General features: G+C 38.9%; 3 protein-coding genes across 6 annotated transcripts; 2 read left to right on the top strand and 1 right to left on the bottom strand.

The window, feature by feature from the left end:
* The first annotated feature begins 596 nt into the window (after positions 1-596).
* Positions 597-8,958, top strand: LOC115628051 (protein Gawky). Of its 4 annotated transcripts, none has more exons than XM_030524000.1 (10): positions 597-747; positions 3,090-3,810; positions 3,877-5,309; positions 5,393-5,740; positions 5,837-6,106; positions 6,226-6,404; positions 6,484-6,631; positions 6,699-6,883; positions 6,964-7,225; positions 7,635-8,958. In XM_030524000.1, exons 1-10 carry the CDS (start codon positions 718-720, stop codon positions 8,424-8,426), a joined length of 4,368 nt encoding a protein of 1,455 aa, XP_030379860.1. In that variant the 5' UTR covers positions 597-717; the 3' UTR covers positions 8,427-8,958. The 4 variants fall into 4 exon arrangements, with proteins under 4 accessions (XP_030379860.1, XP_030379857.1, XP_030379859.1 ...); XM_030523997.1 differs by having other exon boundaries at positions 6,690-6,883; XM_030523999.1 differs by having other exon boundaries at positions 6,223-6,404.
* Positions 8,959-12,052: 3,094 nt separating this feature from the next.
* On the top strand, positions 12,053-15,715 carry LOC115627755 (glutamate receptor ionotropic, kainate 2). Its single transcript, XM_030523540.1, has 14 exons — positions 12,053-12,162; positions 12,232-12,396; positions 12,453-12,698; positions 12,765-12,931; positions 13,010-13,246; positions 13,310-13,462; positions 13,525-13,728; positions 13,787-13,990; positions 14,056-14,160; positions 14,229-14,684; positions 14,746-14,947; positions 15,014-15,202; positions 15,274-15,365; positions 15,501-15,715. Exons 1-14 carry the CDS (start codon positions 12,084-12,086, stop codon positions 15,618-15,620), a joined length of 2,619 nt encoding a protein of 872 aa, XP_030379400.1. The 5' UTR covers positions 12,053-12,083; the 3' UTR covers positions 15,621-15,715.
* On the bottom strand, positions 15,700-18,511 carry LOC115627756. Its single transcript, XM_030523541.1, has 2 exons — positions 18,472-18,511; positions 15,700-17,101 (listed from the first exon to the last, which is right to left on the bottom strand). The coding sequence occupies exon 2, from the start codon at positions 17,053-17,055 to the stop codon at positions 15,964-15,966; it is 1,092 nt and encodes a 363-aa protein (XP_030379401.1). The 5' UTR covers positions 17,056-17,101; positions 18,472-18,511; the 3' UTR covers positions 15,700-15,963.
* Between the last annotated feature and the right edge of the window lie 3,133 nt (positions 18,512-21,644).

The following is a 21,644-nucleotide window of genomic DNA, read 5'->3' as shown; positions in this document are numbered from 1 at the left end:
TTGGTGTGAAAGTTTATAACACCAAGGACAAATGGCTCATGCATACATGTGTACATACATACAAGTATATGATAGGCATGACAAAGTTAATAAAAAAGCAATGGTTTCCCACAATCCTAATTTTGTCGCTAAAACTTTAACTTTTATTAGACAACTATATAAATATGTACATATTTATTTTGTTCATTAATGTAATACATATACAGGGCGCGTCATCTTTTATGTCGGTATGTAAACATTGAATATCTTTGAAAATAAACAACCGATTTTCAAGTATGAGATATTTTTATTTAATTTGGTTCTGTACAATTTCTTGAACTGAGGTTTTCAACACTGGTCTACTCAAGTCAATCGGTTCACTAATGACAAAGTTATTCAATATTTACATACCGTCATAAAAGATGGCGCACCCTGTATGTATCTATGTATGCTAGAATCTAGAAAATAGTTATTGAAGGGCAAAAAGCTTATTGAAATTTTGCCCAATTGGTTTTTACTAAGTAGCGGTGCTGTGCCGATACCTCCGCAGGTATCGACATCTTCCGATACACCGAATCTGGCTGCCATCGCTAGTTGGTTCAGAGTCAGTTTTTTGTGGAAAAGCTTGTGGCATAGAATTGTAACTGATACCGGTATTTAAATTAATTTACGATCATAATTAAACGGAGATGTGCATAGCAAAGCGCGCACAATAAAAACATATAACATCTGCGTGGGATGCAGCCTGTGTCGGCCGCATTAATTCAAGTGTGTTTCAAATATGTATTGTGATGGCTTAATACATACATACATACATACATATGTATTTTTGCCAATGTGATACCTTTCTCTAAGTATATAGATTTAGTGCATACATATACATATTGAAGAGAATGTACCCGAGTTATAGCTTTAACGAAGACTAATTTTGCAATTTGTAATTTTAGGCCATTTAAAAACCTGTTTGCAAATTTAAGTGCATATGAATGTGTGTGTATATATAACCTAAATATGTATGTACGTCTCGTGTATGTGTATAACAAATTTGCAAATGTGTAGCTCTCGATGTGTAGGTGTATGTGCGTGTGCCTAAACACTTGCTGCAGGGAGCACATACATTCAAATATACATACATATGTACATACATACATATGAAAGCCAGACCTCTAAATGTGATTGTAAGGTGAAAACTAGCACATACATACAAATGAGTATATGTATGTATATACATATGTATGTAGCATGTTTGTACATATATACGTGTTACTTTGTCTAGCATTTAGATGTGGTTTCGTACACCAAACCATTCTAGGATCGAACGAAAATAAATGCGAGAAAAGCCAAAGGTTTTCGATCATTCCATGCTAGTGGCAGTGACATATTTTTATGCCTTTATGATCGGCCATTTGACTGTTATACATATGAATGTACATATATATGTATGTACCTACATAATGCCGTATTGGAAGCCGCCTATATAACAATAACAACATTTTCGATTAAAATTGCATGAAAAGAATGAGGGAAAAAAGTCATCTGCCCTCTCGCTTTTAATTGTGCGCCTCCGCCGCGTGTTGAAAAGAGATAAAAATACAACCTCAAATACAGAGTTGCCGCGTTTCGCACTTTTTATATAATTACTCATGAATATCTTTTAAAGCATTAAGTAGCGAGTGACCGTCGGAATACAAAAGATTCGTTCAAAATAATAGATGGCTTATATAACACACAACAAAAATGCGCAGAATGTAGGTTCATTAAATTGTAATTTTAACCTCATATTCAAATATTAATACTGTAAGTGCTGCATTTGTAGTTTTAACGTTTACGTTGATTTGGCAACCATTCAGGGCTGTTGTACAGCAGTGTTCATTGGTAAGATGAAGGGCCGCGACTAAACTGTGACTAGGTGGCAACGTTAAACAGCAGCCATCGCCATGTCCGTGTCCGTTTTGCTGCATATGTGTTGGTGTTCGTATTTCGTCGTTCATTTCATACGCTAGTAACTCGTACCGTCCCCATTGAACGTGCGCTTCGTCGTGGTTACATTTTCACATCGAAAAAAAGTAATTATTGTTATTTTAAAATGTTTTAGTGCCCTTAACTAATTTACTGCAAGAACTCGATAGTAAGTGCAATAATACTTAGCTGTTTTATAAAACACAAACCTTCAAAAAGTAATAAGAAAATTTTATTTTATGGGTGCATACTTGTATGTATGTATGTATGTACTTTGTGAAATCGACGGAACGGCTTGCTCAAATTGTTCAGTGCAGCAAATGTGAATATGAATGATTTAAATCGATACTTTCGCATAATATTTATAAAAAAAATATTTTCCGCCGCAATCGTTTCGTTTTCGTTGACTTTTGTTCGTTTTCCCCCGTCTTTCTCCATTTTGTAGAAGTTTTTTTCAAGTTCTGTATATTTGTATGTATGTATTGCTTGCTTAAGCGTACATACATACCATATCCATATACACACTTATTTAATCGAAATCGCTGAGTATGTGTGTAACATGTATATATATAGTATAATTCATCTGTATATGTACGTATATATATACACAGAATATGTACATATATATTACATATATATATATATATATTTATATATGCATTTGTATATATATATATATTTTTTCAGATGTCTGTATTTGTGTATGCGTCTGTGTGAGTGAACAAAAAGTACAGAGTTAAATAGGGTGATTGCGTCAATGACTGCCGACTAGAGTTGCCAAGTATGCAGATAGACGCATGTACGTATGTGTGTACCTACTCAAAACATACATATCAGTAATTATAAAAAGTGTGTATTGTATTAAATATTTTTCCTGTGATATTGTGCATGATTTCCAACGGCGTAACCATATTTATATATATATATATTTATGTTTTTTGTTTTGCAAACTAGCTCATGTGCAAACGCAAGAGGTTTTATTTTCATTTACGTCTGTGTTTTGTTATTATTATGGTTAGACATGAAAGGTATACCTCCTCAAACACATACATGTGTATATAGATTGCATTCGACGAAAACTACTTGAATTTCATTCAATACTCATGTGGCGTTTATGTTTTTGTTTGCTTTACCCCTTTATGTCTGTTTAGGCTATACCAAATAGTGATCATTGTGGAAAGACAAATTTTGCCCATAACGGAGTGACTAGAAATCACACAACAAACATCATCAGCTGCAGCAACGTCAGAACAATTGATAACATAAACGACATTATTACCGACAATAGTAATAGTTTATCAATTAACAATGACGTTGGTGGCGAAATCGTTGCGGAACTAGTTGGGAATGCAACAACAGCTAGTGCAGCTAAGAATCAGTTGGAACAATTGAATACAATGCGCGAAGCGCTCTTTTCTCAGGATGGCTGGGGATGCCAGCATGTCAATCAAGATACAAATTGGGAGGTGCCCAGTTCACCGGAGCCGGCTAATAAGGACCCATCTGGGCCGCCCATGTGGAAGCCCAGCATAAACAATGGTACGGATTTGTGGGAATCGAATTTGAGAAATGGTGGCCAACCGCCAGCACAACAACAACCGAAGCCTTCTTGGGGCCATACGCCCTCATCGAATTTGGGTGGCACTTGGGGCGAAGATGATGACGGGGCAGACAGCACAAGCGTTTGGTCAGGCCCGGCAAGTGCTGCAGCACCGGCGGCTGCTGTTGGTGTCAATGCTGCTGGCGTTGGCACTGGTGTCGGGTCATCGGCGGGTCCTCAATGGGGCCAGGGTGTGGTAGGCGTGGGCCTTGGAACCACAGGCAATAACAATTCTGCGGGTGCTGGTGCCCTGCCTGTGGTAACCCCAGGAGGTAAGTTATATCCACATATGGATAAAAATAATTGTTATGCATCTGACTTTTCATTTGCTCGTTTAGGCAGTAGTGGTTCTAGCAACATTGCAGCGCCAGGAGCAGTTGCCGGAGGTGGGGGTAATGTTGGTAATACTGGGAACGGCTGGGGAGATCCCCGGGAGATACGTCCTCTCGCAGGAGGCCCAATGGATATTCGCAGTGTCGATCCGCGTGATCCTATGCGTGGTGCACCTTCAGGGGATCCACGTGACATGCGCATGTTAGATCCGCGCGACCCTATACGTGGTGATCCCCGTGGTATATCTGGCCGACTTAATGGAACGTCCGAAATGTGGGGACACCATCAACAAATTTCCCATAATCAACTTCCAACGTTGAACAAGATGGTCGGTCAAGTTGTTGGAGGTGCTGGAACGAATGTAGCTGCAACAGCTGGTGGTATTGGTCCTGGTGGTGTTGCTGGTGCCGTGTCTGCGAACATTGGAGCACAGTGGGGCACAGCTCAGGCTGTAGTGGGTCCAAAGGATATCTCCAAGCAAATAAGTGGCTGGGAAGAACCATCGCCGCCACCTCAGCGTCGAAATATACCAAACTATGACGATGGCACGTCGCTTTGGGGACAACAAACTCGAGTACCTGGTGGTGGTACGCACTGGAAAGATATGACCGACCCAATGAATCGCAGCCATTTGATACGCCAAAATCAAGCAGCCGGCTTAGTTGGCAGCGGCATTGCGGGAAATAACAATGTACCGGGTGGTAATCCCAATAATCCCATGACGGCTGTCGTTGGACCTCAAGCTCGCCTAGCCCCATCGATTGTCCCTAGTGGTGTGGGAGGGCAACATAAGCCGGACGGAACCATGTGGGTACACCCAAGCAATAGTGGCAGAAATCCCGTAACCTCGTGGGGCGATGAAAGCCATAGCGTCGGTGGTCCCAATGTCGCTGGCACCAATTGGGCCGACGACAAGCCAAATGCTGGCCTTGCACAAATCGGCGCTAGCTCAAATTCTTGGAGTGACAACCAGTCCGGTGGTGGTTGGGGTAACAAGCAAAGCAAACTGCCAACAGCAAGTGCCACTTCTGGCTGGAGTACGGGAGCTGGTGTTGGTGTCAATGATAGTGGTGACATCAGCACTGACTGGAGTGCCCATGGAGGCATTGTGGGAAAATCACAACAGAAGCTTCCTGGCATTAATGTGGGAGTAGGGGTCCTCAATCCGGATATGATCAAACAGAGCAAACAATATCGTATACTTGTTGACAGCGGATTTAAGAAAGAGGATGTTGAACGTGCTTTAGTAAGTGCCAATATGAATATTGAGGAAGCAGCTGACATACTGCGAGCCAATTCATCACTAGCTATGGAAGGCTGGCGCCGTCATGATGAAACACTCGGTTCCTATGCTGATCATTCGAACTCTACAAGCACCGGCGGTTTTCCTGGACGTTATCCTGTTGCTGCCGCACAACCTTCGATGTCATTCCCTCCGGTAAAGGAACAAACTTGAATAGACATAATTTGAACTTTTTAATTGAAATATTTTCTTTGTTATCTCATTCTATTATATTGTAGAATAACCTAATGGGTGGAACTGCCGTAACAGGAGGCAGCAACAACCCCAACATAGCCGCCCTGCAAGTGCAAAAATATTTGAGTCAAGTTCCACACACCGTAGCTGTCGGACCTCAGTCAGTTAATTCAAATGCTTCGGTAGCATTTGGTCAGAATGCAGCAAATGCAGCAGCAGCTGTCAACATCGCATCAAATACTAATAATCAGCCGTCTGGTCAGCAAATACGCATGCTTGGACAGCAAATTCAATTAGCTATACATAGTGGCTTTATATCCAGTCAAATATTGACCCAGCCACTAACACCAAATACCCTTAATCTCTTGAATCAACTACTTAGCACTATAAAGGTAATTATTATACATTTATAAATATGTCATATTTCATAGGTCCTCACCAATATACTGATATTATTTTCTACACATTCTTACCTTATGCGTTTGCAGCATCTCCAAGCCGCGCAGCAATCACTAACACGAGGCAATAGTGCAAATCCTATGGCTGTCAATGTCGCTATCGCGAAATACAAGCAACAAATTCAAAATTTACAAAGCCAAATAAATCAACAACAAGCAATCTACATTAAACAACAGAATTTGCAGCAAAACTCACAACAGCAACAACATCCGCCTGCACATGCAAGCAGTGAATATTTGAGAGGCCATGATGCTATAACAGCAATGCAGGGCAGCTTTTCCGAACTCAATCTAAATAAGGTGAGTCGGAGTCGGAGCGACTTTTGCTGCTTTTATGACATTTGAAACATGTTTAACATATGCACGTGTATTTTCTCTTTCTCTGTCTATCTCTCTTTCTCATTCCCTCTTACCAGCAGCCTAGTGGATATCAAGGAGCGCCAAATCAACAATCCAGATTAAATCAATGGAAGCTTCCAGTATTAGAAAAGGACATGACTGCAGATAGCACGGACTTTTCACGTGCTCCGGGTGCAACAAAGCAAAACTTAACAAGTAACTCAAACAATATGGGTCCATTGGGCTTACAAAATGATGGGTGCGTTTCGATTTTATATTCCAAACAACTAATTCTGATATAGCTTACTAATGTATAACCATATATTTCATTGTTATAGTACATGGTCAACTGGACGGAATATTGCAGACGGTTGGCCGGATCCATCACCTGATAACGAGAATAAAGACTGGTCAGTTGCTCAGCCATCTACAGCAACTACTTACACTGACTTGGTGCAAGAGTTTGAACCTGGAAAGCCGTGGAAGGTAACTGTAACTTTTTTAGCATGTCTATAACATATTCAAAGAGAAAATTATTCATAAGGGTTCTCAGATCAAGAACATAGAAGACGATCCCAGCATAACTCCAGGTAGCGTAGCTAGATCTCCGTTGTCCATAAATCCGACGCCAAAAGATGCTGATATTTTTGCCAACCCTGGCAAAAACTCTCCGACTGATCTGCCACTAAGTTTAACGTCGTCAACATGGAGTTTTACCCCAAACCAAAATTTCCAAAGGTATAAATAATAAAACATTCTTTTCTTCCTCATTCTGTAATTGGATGGTTTTTATTTTGTAAATATATTTATATATATAGTTGGGCAGACAACACTCAACCATGTGCCACCTCTGAACTATGGGCAAGTCCTTTAAATAAAGCAGCACCTCGAGGACCACCGCCAGGATTAAGTACAAACAAATCTGGCAGCGGGGCTACGGTTACAACAACATGTACGGCTGCCGGAAACGTTAACGGCTGGTTAGCTAGTCGAGGTGTTCCAAGCACCAACACAACCTGGACAGGAGGTAATACTTCTTGGGCCTCATGTTGGCTGCTCCTGAAAAATCTTACTGCGCAGGTATGTCACAAAAAAATTTCAATATTGCAAATCGTATATGTAAATACTCTTTTGTTTATTGTTAGTATCATATAATAACAATATTCTTTATAATACATATAAGTTGGTATATGTATTGTACGTTTATATAAACTTCGCCAAAAAAAAAACTATTGTGTTGAGAATCTGTATTTCAAAAATTTGTTTCCTTGTGATTTATTGATTGTTTACAATCAGAATCGGCTCTTTGAAAATGTGAGGGCCAACTAGAATTATGCCTATGTACATATATAAGTAGATCTACATTTTTATCTATATATATATAACTTTGGCCGGACTTGGCCTGGGCAGGCCTAGATTCATTTGTTTAAGTAATCCGCAAACATGAAGAGTTACATTAAAAATATACCAATTTGCACTTCGTCCTCAGATTGACGGTCCTACCTTACGTACCTTGTGTATGCAACATGGCCCCCTTGTTAGTTTTCACTTATATTTAAACCAAGGAATTGCCTTATGTAAATACGCAACGCGGGAGGAGGCTAACAAAGCACAAATGGCTCTAAATAACTGTGTTCTCGGTAATACTACAATATTTGCTGAATCGCCAAGTGAGAATGAAGTACAGAATATACTGCAACACTTGCCACAAGCTCCGTCCTCAACCAATTCCGCAATAACACCGAGTGGAAATAACGGTGGCAACGGCAATGGTGGCTCTGGCAACAATGGCGGCGGCTCCAGTGCTGGCGGAAATGCACCCGGTGTTGGAGGTGGCGGCGGTGGCAACAATGGAAGCAATGGTAATGGCGGCAACAACGGACCCAATGCAGCCAATCTGCTTAGCACCAGCGGTGGTAACAATGGCGGAGGAGGCGGCAACGGTGGTCCCGGCTCTGTCGGTAGCACTAGTACAGTAAGCACCAGTAATGTAAGCAGCTCAGTTAATGGTGGTGCCGGCGGCGGCGGTGCCGGTGGTGGTGCTGGATCAACTGGTAATAACGGTGGCAACAATGTTGGGAAAAATACCTCGAACTGTGGTAATAACTCGGCTGCGTCACAACCGAACGTTTCAAGCGTAACAACCGCCGTTGGCAATAACTCGACGTGGCGCCAAACTACTCCGAATCAGGCGGCACTTCAAGGACAAGCCAGACCAACCGGTAGAGAATCTGACTTCGATTATATATCTCAATTTGTTTGTTCGATTGTTGATGACTAGTTTGACCATGGCCACCACCTTTCTGTGACTCAAGACACACATTAGTTTCAAAATTGTTGAATTTGAATACAATGTATGGATTAGCAAGAGCATGTTGTGAAGTATATAAAAAAAAAAAGTGGATCGACTGATAGACGAATGGACTTAGAATTTTGTATGCATGTAGATTTATTTTTCTTTATCGTTCATAGAGTTATAGGGTTGTAATATGTAAGATGAAAATTGAAAACCAATATATGTACTTCGAACTAGTACTTGAATCGTTTGCTTATATATTGACTTGCATACAAGTGTTCCGACTCTTTCGCTCCCATTTATTAGATTTGTGGGGTGACCCGTTCAGTTTATAGTAATCCAACGTCCTCTATGTTTTTTTTTTGTTTGTGTTTGTATTCCCAAAAAATCACCTGTGTTATATAATAGGAAGTTATAATCATATTACGGTTTTGCTTTCACTAAAGCATTCCCACCGAAATAATTCGGTTATACATAATTAGCTCTCAATAAAATACCAATGAAGTTAATTAGAAAACATCGCCTTTAAATATTGGAGTCCATAAGAGAAAAGATACGAATATGAACTTTTTGCGAACTGACTTCACTACTCCAGTGTACTCTACATACTTGCTATATTCCACGACGCTAACATTCTTTTTTGAGGGAATTGTAAGTTTCCCCACATACACATACACACACACACACCATACACTCACACACATTGTTACCTTTCGCCTGTACGTCGAATGTGAAGTGTAAAGCCTAATGACGAAGAATACCACACATAAGAACAAAGAGCAAAACAAGAATTCAATAAGAACAGAACACAACAAGAAATACATACCTACATACTACATACATAATTAATGCCGCATTATAAAGAATTTGAAACATGTGCTTGCAAGGTCAGTAGAACTACATATTGACAAATTTAGTGTATGTACATACATATTTAAAGATATAATAGGTAAACAAAACTTAATTACGAAGAAATTGCTATTATAATGATAATAAAAAGAAATTTTGAAACAAAAAAAAACAAACAGAAAAAATCCATAACAACTATAGGAGAAGAAGAATCTTGGGATTGGCCTTTAAAGTGTCGTGATGTAGTTATAATGTGAACTAAGGTTCAGATCTAAGAAAAAAAAGAGAAAAAACGAAAACAAAAACACAAAAAAAAAACAAAAAACAAGAAAAACTGAACCCATTACCAACGTTGCCCTCTAGCCAGCCAGATTCCAGTTGCAGCTATTATGTCAAGCCTGGCTTGGGTCTTGTTTAATTTAACCAAATGTTTAGTGAAATGCCATCACTCTTTGGGTGCACCTTGCCTCTTAAGTGAACAGAATACAGAGACTTTGACAAATTTCGAAATTAAACGAAGCCTTTAGGAGGCCTAAACTAACTAACTGCTATCCTTCGGGACGTTAACGTTGACGTTGAGCACAATAACATACCATAAGTAACATTTCCAACTGCTCCACGTTTTTATCATTATTTTATTTTTTAAATTGTTATTTTTACTGTGATGCATTAAATTTTACAGTTATTAAATTGTTTTTATTTGATATCATATTCGGATCGCGCTTCCCATCGCTCAACTTAAATGAAACGCTGTTTAAAATGCTCTTTCCGAGCTCAAAACTGTGTTCACACAAAGCCGAGTCTCTGATCTTGAGCCTTACACATTCATACATACATGCATATATACTAATACATACATAGGTATCCGTCTCTAGTTTCATGACGCCGATCGGAGGGGGTTGGGGTTAGTGGAAAGCGACTTGCGAGTGCCTATGAAAGCCAAGACTTTCGAGATACACTCACAACACACACACACACACACAACTCTTCAGCTTGAATCTTGCTCAGGTCTTATGCACAGGCAGCTTCGACTATGAAAAAATCAGATAAGAAAAATCATATATTATTGTATGTATATTTTATATGGAGAGAAAGAAACAAACAAACCTACACTATGCCAACAGAAATACATACATATATAATAAATATGTATAGATTACCTTATTATATTTTTTTTAGAGGTGGTCCCAAGGATGACACTGTGGAATACACATTTTATGTGCATGCACACATACATACATACATATGCACATGCACACATATGTATGTACATAAGCAGTGTATGTGTGCATACGTATGTAAATATGTTGAATTTATTAATTAAACTTTCGGCTATTGTGTATGTACAAATAATACTCTCGAGTTGGCATTGACTTGTCCGTATCTGTAATCTATAAGCTATGAAACAAACAATTCTGGAGTGCGCCAATAAATGCTTCAAAGAAAAATGCGAAAGCAAAAGAAAACAAAAAGAAAACGATTAAGAAAAATGAGAAAAAAATCGTAAAATGAGGAGAAATTGAAATGAGAAACCAACTGCTTCTACATACATACATATTTTGTAAAACTGTGATTTCAAACAAAATGTCAGCAATGCCAATAACATTTCAATTCAACCAGAAGGCAATATGAACTTTAAATACGATAACTACATACTTACTTGCTAATAGGAGGTGAGAAATGGTAATATCTAAATTGCCAATTCGCATGCATGCATACATACACACATACCTATGTACATGTAACATTGAGATGTACACTCATACATATATATATATATATATATATATACATATATATATATACATATATATATACATATATATATGTATATATATACACATACACACAGTAATAGACACAAACAATAAAAACAGTAAGAACAACATGCAGAAACTTTTAGCATATAGTATGTATGTAAGCAACCAACCAACGATAATTGTACGTCGAATCTTCACATACATATACACACACATACATACATTAAAGAAACATACATACATGCATACATACAAATATGTAGATGTGCGTTCATGTTCATATTCACCATCTGTTTCACTTCTAAACTGTAGCAGAATAATCGAAGTACAATTGTTTTAAGAAGCTCACTGAGAAACAAGAGATAATGAGAATACCATTATTATAAATAAAAACAACAAAACAAAACAAAAAACAAATACACTACCCAGAATAACAATAACAAAATTATTTGTAGTATAAATGTGTTATATGTGTAATTTGATTAAATGCCTACAACTATTTACAACAAATATGAAAATATTGAAACAAAATAACGTTAGCGAGAAGAATAAAAACAAAAATAATTATAAAAACAACAACAGTTATTGCGAAAACAAACAACAAACAAAAAAGGAATAAATAATTATAAATTACTTTCATGTCTTTATATGAGTCAAATAAACGAACATAAGTGGAACTTCGAGGAAATCAGAATGGAGGAGAAAAGTTATTTAAGATATACAAGAGACAATTTATCACATACCTAATACATATAAAACTTATTTAAAATAAGTCTTTGAAAATAAATATTTTAAATTCAATGTACCCGCTTACTTTTCTTTATCAAACATCAAGTCTGCTTTCCATTTGAAAGCGGTACCGGCCCACAACCGTCGGGGTCACCAATGCCAACCAAGGGTTGTTTTTTAGCCACTGGAACAAACAGCTGATTCAATGATATCGGGGCATTTATGTGGCTTCTTGGTAGAAGCAGGTAGTAGGCCAACAAATAAGTTGCACTCTGGAATTCAAAAATAAAGGTTTCTCTGCATTATGGGGAACACGGCTCTACTCAGCCTTTTACTGACTTCGTTAGCCCAAGTGGAGTCGGCTCCGCCAGTGATTAAGATTGGTAGGTGCCAGCCTCTCTAGCTGATGTTTATTTGACCACCCATCCATTCCAATCTATGCTGCTTTAAAGGGGCGCTTTTTCCAAAACATGGGGCCCAACAAAGTTATGCCGAGCTGGCATTCAAATATGCCGTTTATAGGATAAATCGAGATAAGAGCCTCTTGCCCGATACAACGTTGATCTATGACATTCAATATGTCAGCAAATACGATTCATTCGATGCTGTCCAGAAAGGTATGGTATGGGTTATATGAATGCAGATGGGTAAGCTCTCCCTTTTGTATGAATAGTGTGCAGTCAAGTTGAACGCGGCGTTCAGGCCATATTTAGTCCAACGGACTCTGTTCTGGCCACCCACATAAATTCCATATGTGACGCTCTCGATATACCAGACATAGAACGTAGAAGCGATACGAAAACCCAGGAGTTTTCCATAAACGTGCATCCTTCGCAGCAATATGTGAATCATGCCTTCATTGACGTAATACGCTACCTAAACTGGACAAAGTTCGGTATTCTGTACGAAAAGGACTATGGTAAGGTATATTATTAGTTCACTTTAAGGACACTTATTTGGATCTGGTGTGGCAATGGTTTTGCAGGCATTATCGAACTCAATCAGCTATCGCGAGCGGTTCAAGCGGAAGTCCACATTCGGCAAGTCTCCACATCGACTTACCTCACTGTGCTAAATGAGTTCAAAAACAAGGAAATCCATAATATCATAGTCGACACCAATTCGGCCGATATTTCGCTCCTGTTGAAAAATGTGAGTTTGAATTACACATCGTGTACTCTATGTTTTAGTTCTGATACTATTATTTGCCATGTTGTAATGTCAAAACAGATTCTGCAACAACAAATGAATGAGTATAAGTATCACTATTTGTTCACCAGCTTTGATTTGGAAACCTTCGATCTGGAAGATTTTAAATATAATTTTGTTAATATCACTTCGTATCGTCTGGTTGATATGAGCGATGTTGCTGTGAAGGAAATTCTGAAGGATATAGAAACATACAACAGACAAGTATTGAAGCACAATGAATCCAATTTTCATTTGAAAAATGCCGTTGGCATTGAGGTTGGTCATCGTCCTCTAGTGGGGTGTATTGTGACCAAAGGTTTCAAATTTTCAAATTTCCAGACCAACCCAGCTCTGATGTATGATTCAGTGTATGTGTTTGCCATTGGTCTGCAAACCTTGGAGCAGTCCCACACACTACATCTGTCCAATTTGACCTGCGATGATGAGGTTCCCTGGAATGGAGGGCTCAGCTTGATAAACTACATAAACGCGGTATCCGATTCAACTTTACCTTTTGCAGATTATCTGTGTATTCTAATGTTGATCTTATTCAGGTGGAGTGGAAAGGGCTTACAGGTCCCATTCAATTTAAGGAAGGTCAGCGAGTTCAGTTTAAGCTTGATTTGATAAAACTGAAGCAACACTCCATTGTAAAAGTTGGGGAATGGACACCCCAAGGACATCTGAATATTACTGAACCGTCTCTGTTCTTTGATTCTGGCTCTATGAATGTCACATTGGTGGTCATTACCATTTTAGTAAGCACAAAGCTCCGACCCTAGCCGACTCAATTTGACAGTTTGTTTTATCTCAAAGGAAACACCTTACGTTATGATGCATTATGAGAAAAATTTTACGGGAAACGAACGGTTTTACGGCTTTTGTGTGGACATTTTGGAGACGATATCGCATGAGGTGGGATTTGACTATATCTTGGACTTGGTGCCCGATCGTAAATATGGTGCCAAAGACCCAGAAACCGGTCAATGGAATGGCATGGTTGCACAGCTAATGAAATATGTGAGTATATCTGTCTTGGAAGTTGCTCATAAGATCTATAATATACTCGAATTTTTTATTCTTAGAAAGCAGATTTAGCCGTTGGATCCATGACCATAACATATGCCAGGGAAAGTGTAATTGATTTCACCAAACCGTTCATGAATTTAGGAATCAGTATATTATTTAAAGTTCGTAGCCAAACCAGAAAAAACTTGAGTTGCATCTTTTATTTAACTATATACTTTTCTCTTTAAAGATTCCAACCTCTGAGCCCACCCGACTTTTCTCTTTCATGAACCCCTTGGCCATCGAAATTTGGATTTATGTGTTAGCTGCATACTTTCTGGTGTCCATAACGATGTTCGTTGTGGCCAAGGTGTCGCCAATCGAGTGGCGTGCCATTCACCCCTGCGACTTGGAAAATATAACCATAAGTAATCAGTTTTCAATTTCGAATAGTTTCTGGTTCACCATTGGCACCCTAATGCAACAGGGTTCAGATATACATCCAAAGGCCATTTCCACACGCATTATAAGTGGCATTTGGTGGTTCTTCTCTCTGATAATTGTTGCCTCCTATACTGCCAATTTGGCGGCATTTTTGACTGTGGAGCGGATGATAACTCCCATAGAAAATGCCGAGGATCTCTCTAGCCAGACGGAAATCTCCTATGGAACTTTGGAGAGTGGATCAACAATGACATTTTTCCGGGTACGTCGCTCACTTATCAGTAAGAGAACTATTATAAATTTCCTAAAGATGCTCCATTTAGGATTCCATGATTGAAACATACAAAAAGATGTGGCGCAGCATGGATAATAAGAAGCCCTCGGCCTTTACATCGACTTATGAGGATGGCATTGAGCGAGTCAAGCAGGGGAACTATGCGTTCTTAATGGAGTCCACGATGCTCGATTATACTGTACAGCGTAACTGCAATTTGACTCAAATCGGGGGATTGCTGGATACAAAAGGTTGCTTACGTTTTGGCTTATCTATCGTTTCTAGAGTTTTTCATTCATCCTTTCCAATATGCTTAGGCTATGGCATTGCAACACCAAAGGGCTCACCCTGGCGCGACAAGATCTCACTGGCCATATTGGAGCTTCAGGAGAAGGGCGACATTCAAATGTTATACGATAAGTGGTGGAAGAACACGGATGAGACCTGCACGCGAAAAAGTGGCAAGAAGCAATCGAAGGCCAATGCTCTCGGCCTGGAAAGTATAGGTTAGAAGTAATTGTATTAATGAAATGATGAAAGAGTCTTTAATAATTATCTCCATGTTCTCCTTTAAAAGGTGGAGTGTTTGTCGTACTCATTGCTGGAATATTGGTAGCCATAGTAGTCGCTTTCTTTGAGTTTTGGATCAACTTTCGTAATCGGACTAAGGCACAGCATTTAAGCATTAGCGATGACGACGGTGACGTAGCCGGAGCCAGAGGAGGCGATGGGGGCGGCAGCGGTAGAACTCAATTAAAACCCAGCCCAGCGGCAATTGAATCAAGTGGAGCATACATACCCCAGACTCGATCGCTCTGGCTGGAAATGCTTGAGGAACTGCGTTATGCCCTGCGCTGTATGAGTAAGCGTCAACGACCCGAGCTCAGTCGCTGTTGCAGTGAGTGTCAGAACTTACCTTATTAGGAGGATTGTGGGGAGGATGGGGATAGTTATGCTGATGGTGGCCTGATTTCGCATTTGTCACAATAAAACACAAGCCGACTACAATTTGTAATTTATGTGTGTGTGTGTCTTCTTTTTTTTTGGTTTATTTTACCAGACTAGCTAGCTAGCTAGCTAGTTGGCTGCTCGCTTCGGCCTGCCAAAGTCAAATCGAAATACATAATCGTACAGACATACATACAGACATACATACATACATACTTGTAAAATAATACAATAGATAATACTACAGTAACACCATGCTCTATGTTCTTGTGCGATACCAAATACTCGTAAGGTTACGATTAGGTTAGATTTCTGGGACTCAGGTGCCCTTGAACAGCATCCTACAGAGCTCCCCACCGCCCGCCTTGTCCTTCTCACAGAGTAGCAATTGTCGTGAGCGCTCCGCACTCTTCCGCTCATTGCCGACGATACGACGGGTGCGAGTCTCCAGCCAGTACGGAGACTCGGATGAGGTTGGATGATGACCCCTTTGTGTGCTTTGGATCGTCGACGAGGTTGCTATTGGGCTTAGGGGCCGGTAAGTGGTCGACAGTTGGTCGGAATCCATGATCGATTTAGTTTTTCTTTTAAAAGTTCTGCTTCTCTTTGACTCCCCATTGGGCCTCTTATGAGTTTTACCCCTTTTGTACGGCTTCTCTGTTAGATTGGGACTACCATTCTTTAGATAGTGCATCTGAGAGGTGGCATTCCTTTTGGACAACTGCAACAGCTTCAGACTTATGCGTCTTATGAACTTTCTCGTTTCCAGATCGTAATCGTCATTTTTCGGATAGTTCTTCATAGAACTAAGCGGTTCAGTTGCAGCTCCAGGCCCAGCTCCACTTCCGCTGGCAATTTGCTGGCTATAGAGCTCATCGCTTTCATTATCGTCGTCGTCGTCGAAGAAGCCATCGAAGAACTCCACATTCTTGTTTGTTTCGGAAGCACTATCGATTGAGGGTGCAGGCTTTGTAAGTTTGGTTACCTCGATTCTATTGAGCACACTATACGTTAATTTTGGATCCTCAGCGGGCTCTATAATATCGCTAGTATTTGCTTTAACTGCATCAGCATTGGCGTCTGAAAATTTTGCCACCTCGTCTATATATATGTGCTGACTTTCCATATCCATTTCCGGTATTTCATTGTGATCACTGCTCTCCTTGCCCTTCTCTCTCAAATCGTGGGCACTGCTCTTGGCATGCCCGTATTTCCAATTTTGGATGTTCGCATTATGCGGTATCGTGTATTTATCACTGTCGGCACCAATCTCGCCAGAGTTGAGGGAAAACGGTAGCTGGGCATTGTTGAAGACGCACATCAGAACGAAGATGCTCATTACTGCAAAGGTCCAGGAGAGAAAGAGGAGCATGAGCACCACATGGCGAGACGCAAACTTTGGATATATCATCTTCTTTTTTGTTTATGGGATGTCTCTTCCTCGCATAACTCAACAGCTGGAATGATTATACATAAGATAATGAATTAATTGCGAGTGAATATTTCAAAGGTTTCATAAATACATATTTATTTAAATGCAGAGAAAGGTTCCTAAATGTGTTTACGGTTATGTAGATGTGTAGGTCCGTGTGTGTGTGTGCGTGTGTGTGTAGGTACGTAACACTTGTGTGTATGCATATGCCCAAGGCCCTGCACATTTCCTTCTGCATCCTCAATATAAACACACTTTTCAACCGCTACCCAGATAAGGAGGCTGGCTATCGATTTTTATAGCCTGTACCCAAAGGGTGAAAGGCTATACTAGTTTTGTGCGCATGTATGTAACACACAGAAGGAGGCGTGGCAGACCCCACAAAGTATATATATTCTTGATCAGGATGAGAAGCCGAGTCGATATAGCCTTGTCCGTCCGTCCGTCCGTCTGTCCGTCTGTCTGTCCGTCTGTCCGTCTGTCCGTCTGTCCGTCTGTCCGTATGAACGCAAGGATCTCAGAAAGTATAAGAGCTAGAATAACCAAACTTGGTTTCCATATTCTCCTAAGACCGAGAAAGTACGAGTTTGAGTTTTTTTTCGATGCACCCCCCCACTCCCCCGCAATTCGTGTTTTTTCTTATAACTTCCGTAATTCTCGGAATTTTGAAATCAATTTTGGTAGGTACATCCAGTTAGTACTAATGTGTCCGTGTGCCAAATTTCATCATGATAGGTCAATTCTGAAGAAAGTTATAGCCATAAGTAAAATCGCTGCTCATGCGCTGCCTCTGTCGGCAGCGCTGCCCGCAGCTGTTGTTGTTGTTGCTGCTTTGGTTCAACTTTGTGCTGCATACATACACGCATATAAACACGCATAGGTACGTGATGTAAATGTATGCTGTTAAAACTAAACATAAACATATATTCTAATTTAATTTAATTAATTAATTCATTAATTTTTTTTAATAATTTAATTTTTTTTTTAAATTTTTTTTTTTTAATTTTTCTTTTTTTGTGGAGAGTACAGGCTATTTTACTGTCGGGCTTGCTCGACTGTAGCGTTCTATCTTGTTCTCACTCAAGTGTAACACAAAAACAAACACACGCCAAAAGCCTCCATCCGGATGATAATCCCCATTTGCTCACGGCAAAATAAGGCCTGACATCAATTAACAAAGCATCGGTGATGCACTGAAGTTCGTTTATGTTGATTTTGTTTATGGAACACGAACTCACAGAGCTCGATTTATTCCTAAATGTATATACATTTGCAAGCAAAAACTACCGGATGAAGTGTTTCCGGAACTAAACCCTTTTTGAAATATTAGATGAGCTCACATTTTGATTGACTTGATTAGTTTTTAATTTATTAGCTGCTTGAATTGGGACTTACGCAGGAGATTTTTTTAAAATAACAATCAGCCTTTTGATATGTCCTTTCGTAGTGTTGTCGGCTCATGCGCTGTGAGGACAACAAAAGGACAACACACATACCCCTCTATGGTGCATCCAAGGAGCTGCCAACTTCATATTCGAAATCAGGTGTTTCAAATTTTATTTTGAATTTTAATTTCGCTTTCGAATTATGCCAGTTTTTAGAGAGGCATTTAAAATTATATTACAATTAATTTCTTTGATTATTAAGCTTTTTCAATTTGCATTTACGTTATTTATTGAGCCAAAGAATACCTTTGAAAAAATTTCTTCAGTTGGGGTCACGAAGGGCTTCAGCTTGATGTGGAGAAATTTTAAACTACAAGTATATGCATCTGATTTCTAGGAGTACAAAGCTCGTTTCAGCCCTTTTATACTTTAGCTATGCATACTGATTATTTTTATCCCCCTTATAGAAAAATGTAAGGATATATTGATTTTGTGCGTAGATGGAAGAATCGTAGATCATATGTAATACTAGGTACATACCTATTGATGAGCATGACGGGGATTCCTCTCGACACTATGACGAGACTGACCATTTCAGATAACTGCTTACGTGTATATCATATAGTTTTCATACAACGAACTATTTGATTTAAAAATAAGTAGTTTTTCAAAAACTTATATTCTTATTTCGAAGGATATGGGAAATTGGACATTGGCTTCGCATCACTCGCTTTTACAGAAGGCTATGCACATAAAAGGGCTGGAGTTTGATAAATAAAAGATTATTATGACTTGATCAAGTAATATGATAGTTTAAAACTACTTGTATATACACATTCTTTCTTTGAATATGAAGCTCATTTAAATTTATCGAACGAGGCTATTACTTTTTATACTCAGTACCCCAGGGAAAAATAGGTTTACTAAGAGGTAAACAGGTAATGCATATAACGACTAATATCGTCTAAAGTTCATATCTGTCTGTTGGAATGAACAACGAGAACTATTGAGCCATAAAAAAAGTTTCCTTTCGTTTAAGCGCACTTAAAACTAAACCTGCTTAAATAAAGAATATACAAGTATGTATGTTATGAGAGCCATTATAGATGAGTTGTTGGTCCTTCTCGATAATTGGTATTTGTGTGCTGTTCAAAAAGCTAAAACAATCGAAAGTGTTTAAAGTCTGGTATACATTTGATGAGCCATAGGAATTAACATGAAAAGGTAATAAATGTATAAAATAAAATACCAGTGTTTCTGTAGATATGTATGCACATACATATGTACATATGTATGTGTGTAACTAAGTGGAATGTCACCTGGGCAGTAATAGACGACTGATGTCTATATGGCATATTTGTACAACACATTTGTACCACACATGTACATACATACGTACATACGAATGGGCATACTACTTATATGTAATCGGATTCGGAAGTGGGTCTAATGTAAGTGATGAGCACATACATCAATACATGCATATATACCCTGCATACATACATACATGGCAGAAAATGCTCCGTTAAGTAATTGAATTTATATTTTATCGCGGCATTTGTGTTCTACGTCCGCAGGCATATTTTTGTGTGTGGCACATACTATACAGTTAAACATACATATATATGTACATATATACATACATGTATATAGTACGACTGAATCATTGTAGATTTGTGTAGGTATTTGCCATTTAAGAGCTAGCAGGGCACAAGTATGTAAAATAAATATATATGTACATACATACATACATACATAAATGCATATAATACTCATATTTAGATACATACATACATACATATGTACACCGACTGTATCTGTGAATGCACAAAAACTCAATCCAAATCCAGAGCTAAGCCAGAGCCAAAGCTAAAGGCAGAAGCAGAAGCAGAGCTTGTGTGCGAGATGTGCCACAAATGGTTTGGAGATACATAGTTTGCTGTTGTTCTATTGCTAATGTGACCATCCATACAAATATGTAAGTGCCTACACTTAAAGAAAAATCGCGGGCCTTCTACAATGAGTTTTATGGAATGATCAAAACACACACACACACACACACACACACACACACACATTCTTCGCTAAGCCCGCAGAACGATTTTAGTTTACATTTGGCACACATTTGAGGATGTTTCATATAATTGATATTGTTATATAGTAACATATCCGAAATATATTTTGGAAAATATTGAAATATTATTTCTACGTATCAAAAATATATCCAAGCATTAATCCGACGTGGTTGATGACATGTATTTCTGTTAATTTTCTTTGTCCCTTTTAAATGAACAAGAGAGGACGCTACAGTCGAGCAAGCCCGACAGTGGAATACCCTGTACCCAGGTTAGTTTCCGTCACTGAGTTATATGCGCACATAGCAGAAGCAAAGAGAGGAAGAAGAAGAGCGCACTTGTTGCTGCAGTTTGTGAGGGTTGTACTGTAGAGAATTTGTTTCCCTAATAACTTTTCTTAGCATGAAACAATTTCGATAAAATTTGAAACAAAAGTAGAAAATTATGTATATATTTTGTATGGTTTAGGTAACTTTTGAAATGTGGACGGTATTGACGAAATTCTGTAGCGGGGGAAGGGGGGGAAAATTCCAAAAAAAAATAAACTCGTCCTTTCTCGGACCTAGGAGAGATCTGAGATCCTTTCGTTCATCCAGACAGGCGGACAGACGGACGGACGGACATGTCTAGATCGATTTCTCTCGTCATGCTGATTCAGAATATATATATATATATACTCTATAGGGTCGGAGATGCTTCCTTCTACATGTTACATACTTTGCACAAACCCCCTTTTTACCCTACGGGTACAGGGTATAATAAGAGCTATTTTTCATTTGCCCTGAGGACAGTGAGCAAAGCAAAAAGATTTTATATTAGGGTATGAGTTCTTTATGATCTAAAGTCTCTCGCCCCTTAAAGCTAGTCAATTGAGTGTTCCAATTTTCTGATTTTGCCAAAAGCTTGTAATCGATAGTATACACCTAAATCTGTTTCTACACGGTAGATTCGTTCCATGTGCATGTGCATGATCATGTGCAAAAATAGGTGATTGGTTCCTAATCTCTAAAGAAATATATATGAAATTTTTAATTTTAAAAACCGTGTTATATCAAAATCGTATAAATAAAGACCGTGTAAAAACAGAATTAGGTATATAGCCTATAGC

This window comes from Scaptodrosophila lebanonensis, unplaced genomic scaffold (assembly GCF_003285725.1).
Source record: "Scaptodrosophila lebanonensis strain 11010-0011.00,11010-0021.00 unplaced genomic scaffold, SlebRS2 tig00000098-arrow-pilon, whole genome shotgun sequence".
Classification (NCBI taxonomy): domain Eukaryota; kingdom Metazoa; phylum Arthropoda; class Insecta; order Diptera; family Drosophilidae; genus Scaptodrosophila; species Scaptodrosophila lebanonensis.
The sequence above is the reverse complement of the archived record's forward strand: the minus strand, read 5'-3'. Positions and strand labels throughout refer to the sequence as shown.

Bases quoted from the DNA above. Each gene is read 5' to 3' on its own strand.
- LOC115627756 (XM_030523541.1), bottom strand. From the start codon at position 17,055: ATGATATATCCAAAGTTTGCGTCTCGCCATGTGGTGCTCATGCTCCTC.
- LOC115628051 (XM_030523996.1), top strand. From the start codon at position 718: ATGCAGCCTGTGTCGGCCGCATTAATTCAA. The intron at 748-3,089 runs GTGTGTTTCAAA...ATGTCTGTTTAG, and splicing joins TGTCGGCCGCATTAATTCAA to GCTATACCAAATAGTGATCA. The intron at 6,107-6,222 runs GTGAGTCGGAGT...CCCTCTTACCAG, and splicing joins CCGAACTCAATCTAAATAAG to CAGCCTAGTGGATATCAAGG.
- LOC115627755 (XM_030523540.1), top strand. From the start codon at position 12,084: ATGGGGAACACGGCTCTACTCAGCCTTTTACTGACTTCGTTAGCCCAA. The intron at 12,932-13,009 runs GTGAGTTTGAAT...ATGTCAAAACAG, and splicing joins TTTCGCTCCTGTTGAAAAAT to ATTCTGCAACAACAAATGAA. The intron at 13,463-13,524 runs GTATCCGATTCA...GATCTTATTCAG, and splicing joins TGATAAACTACATAAACGCG to GTGGAGTGGAAAGGGCTTAC.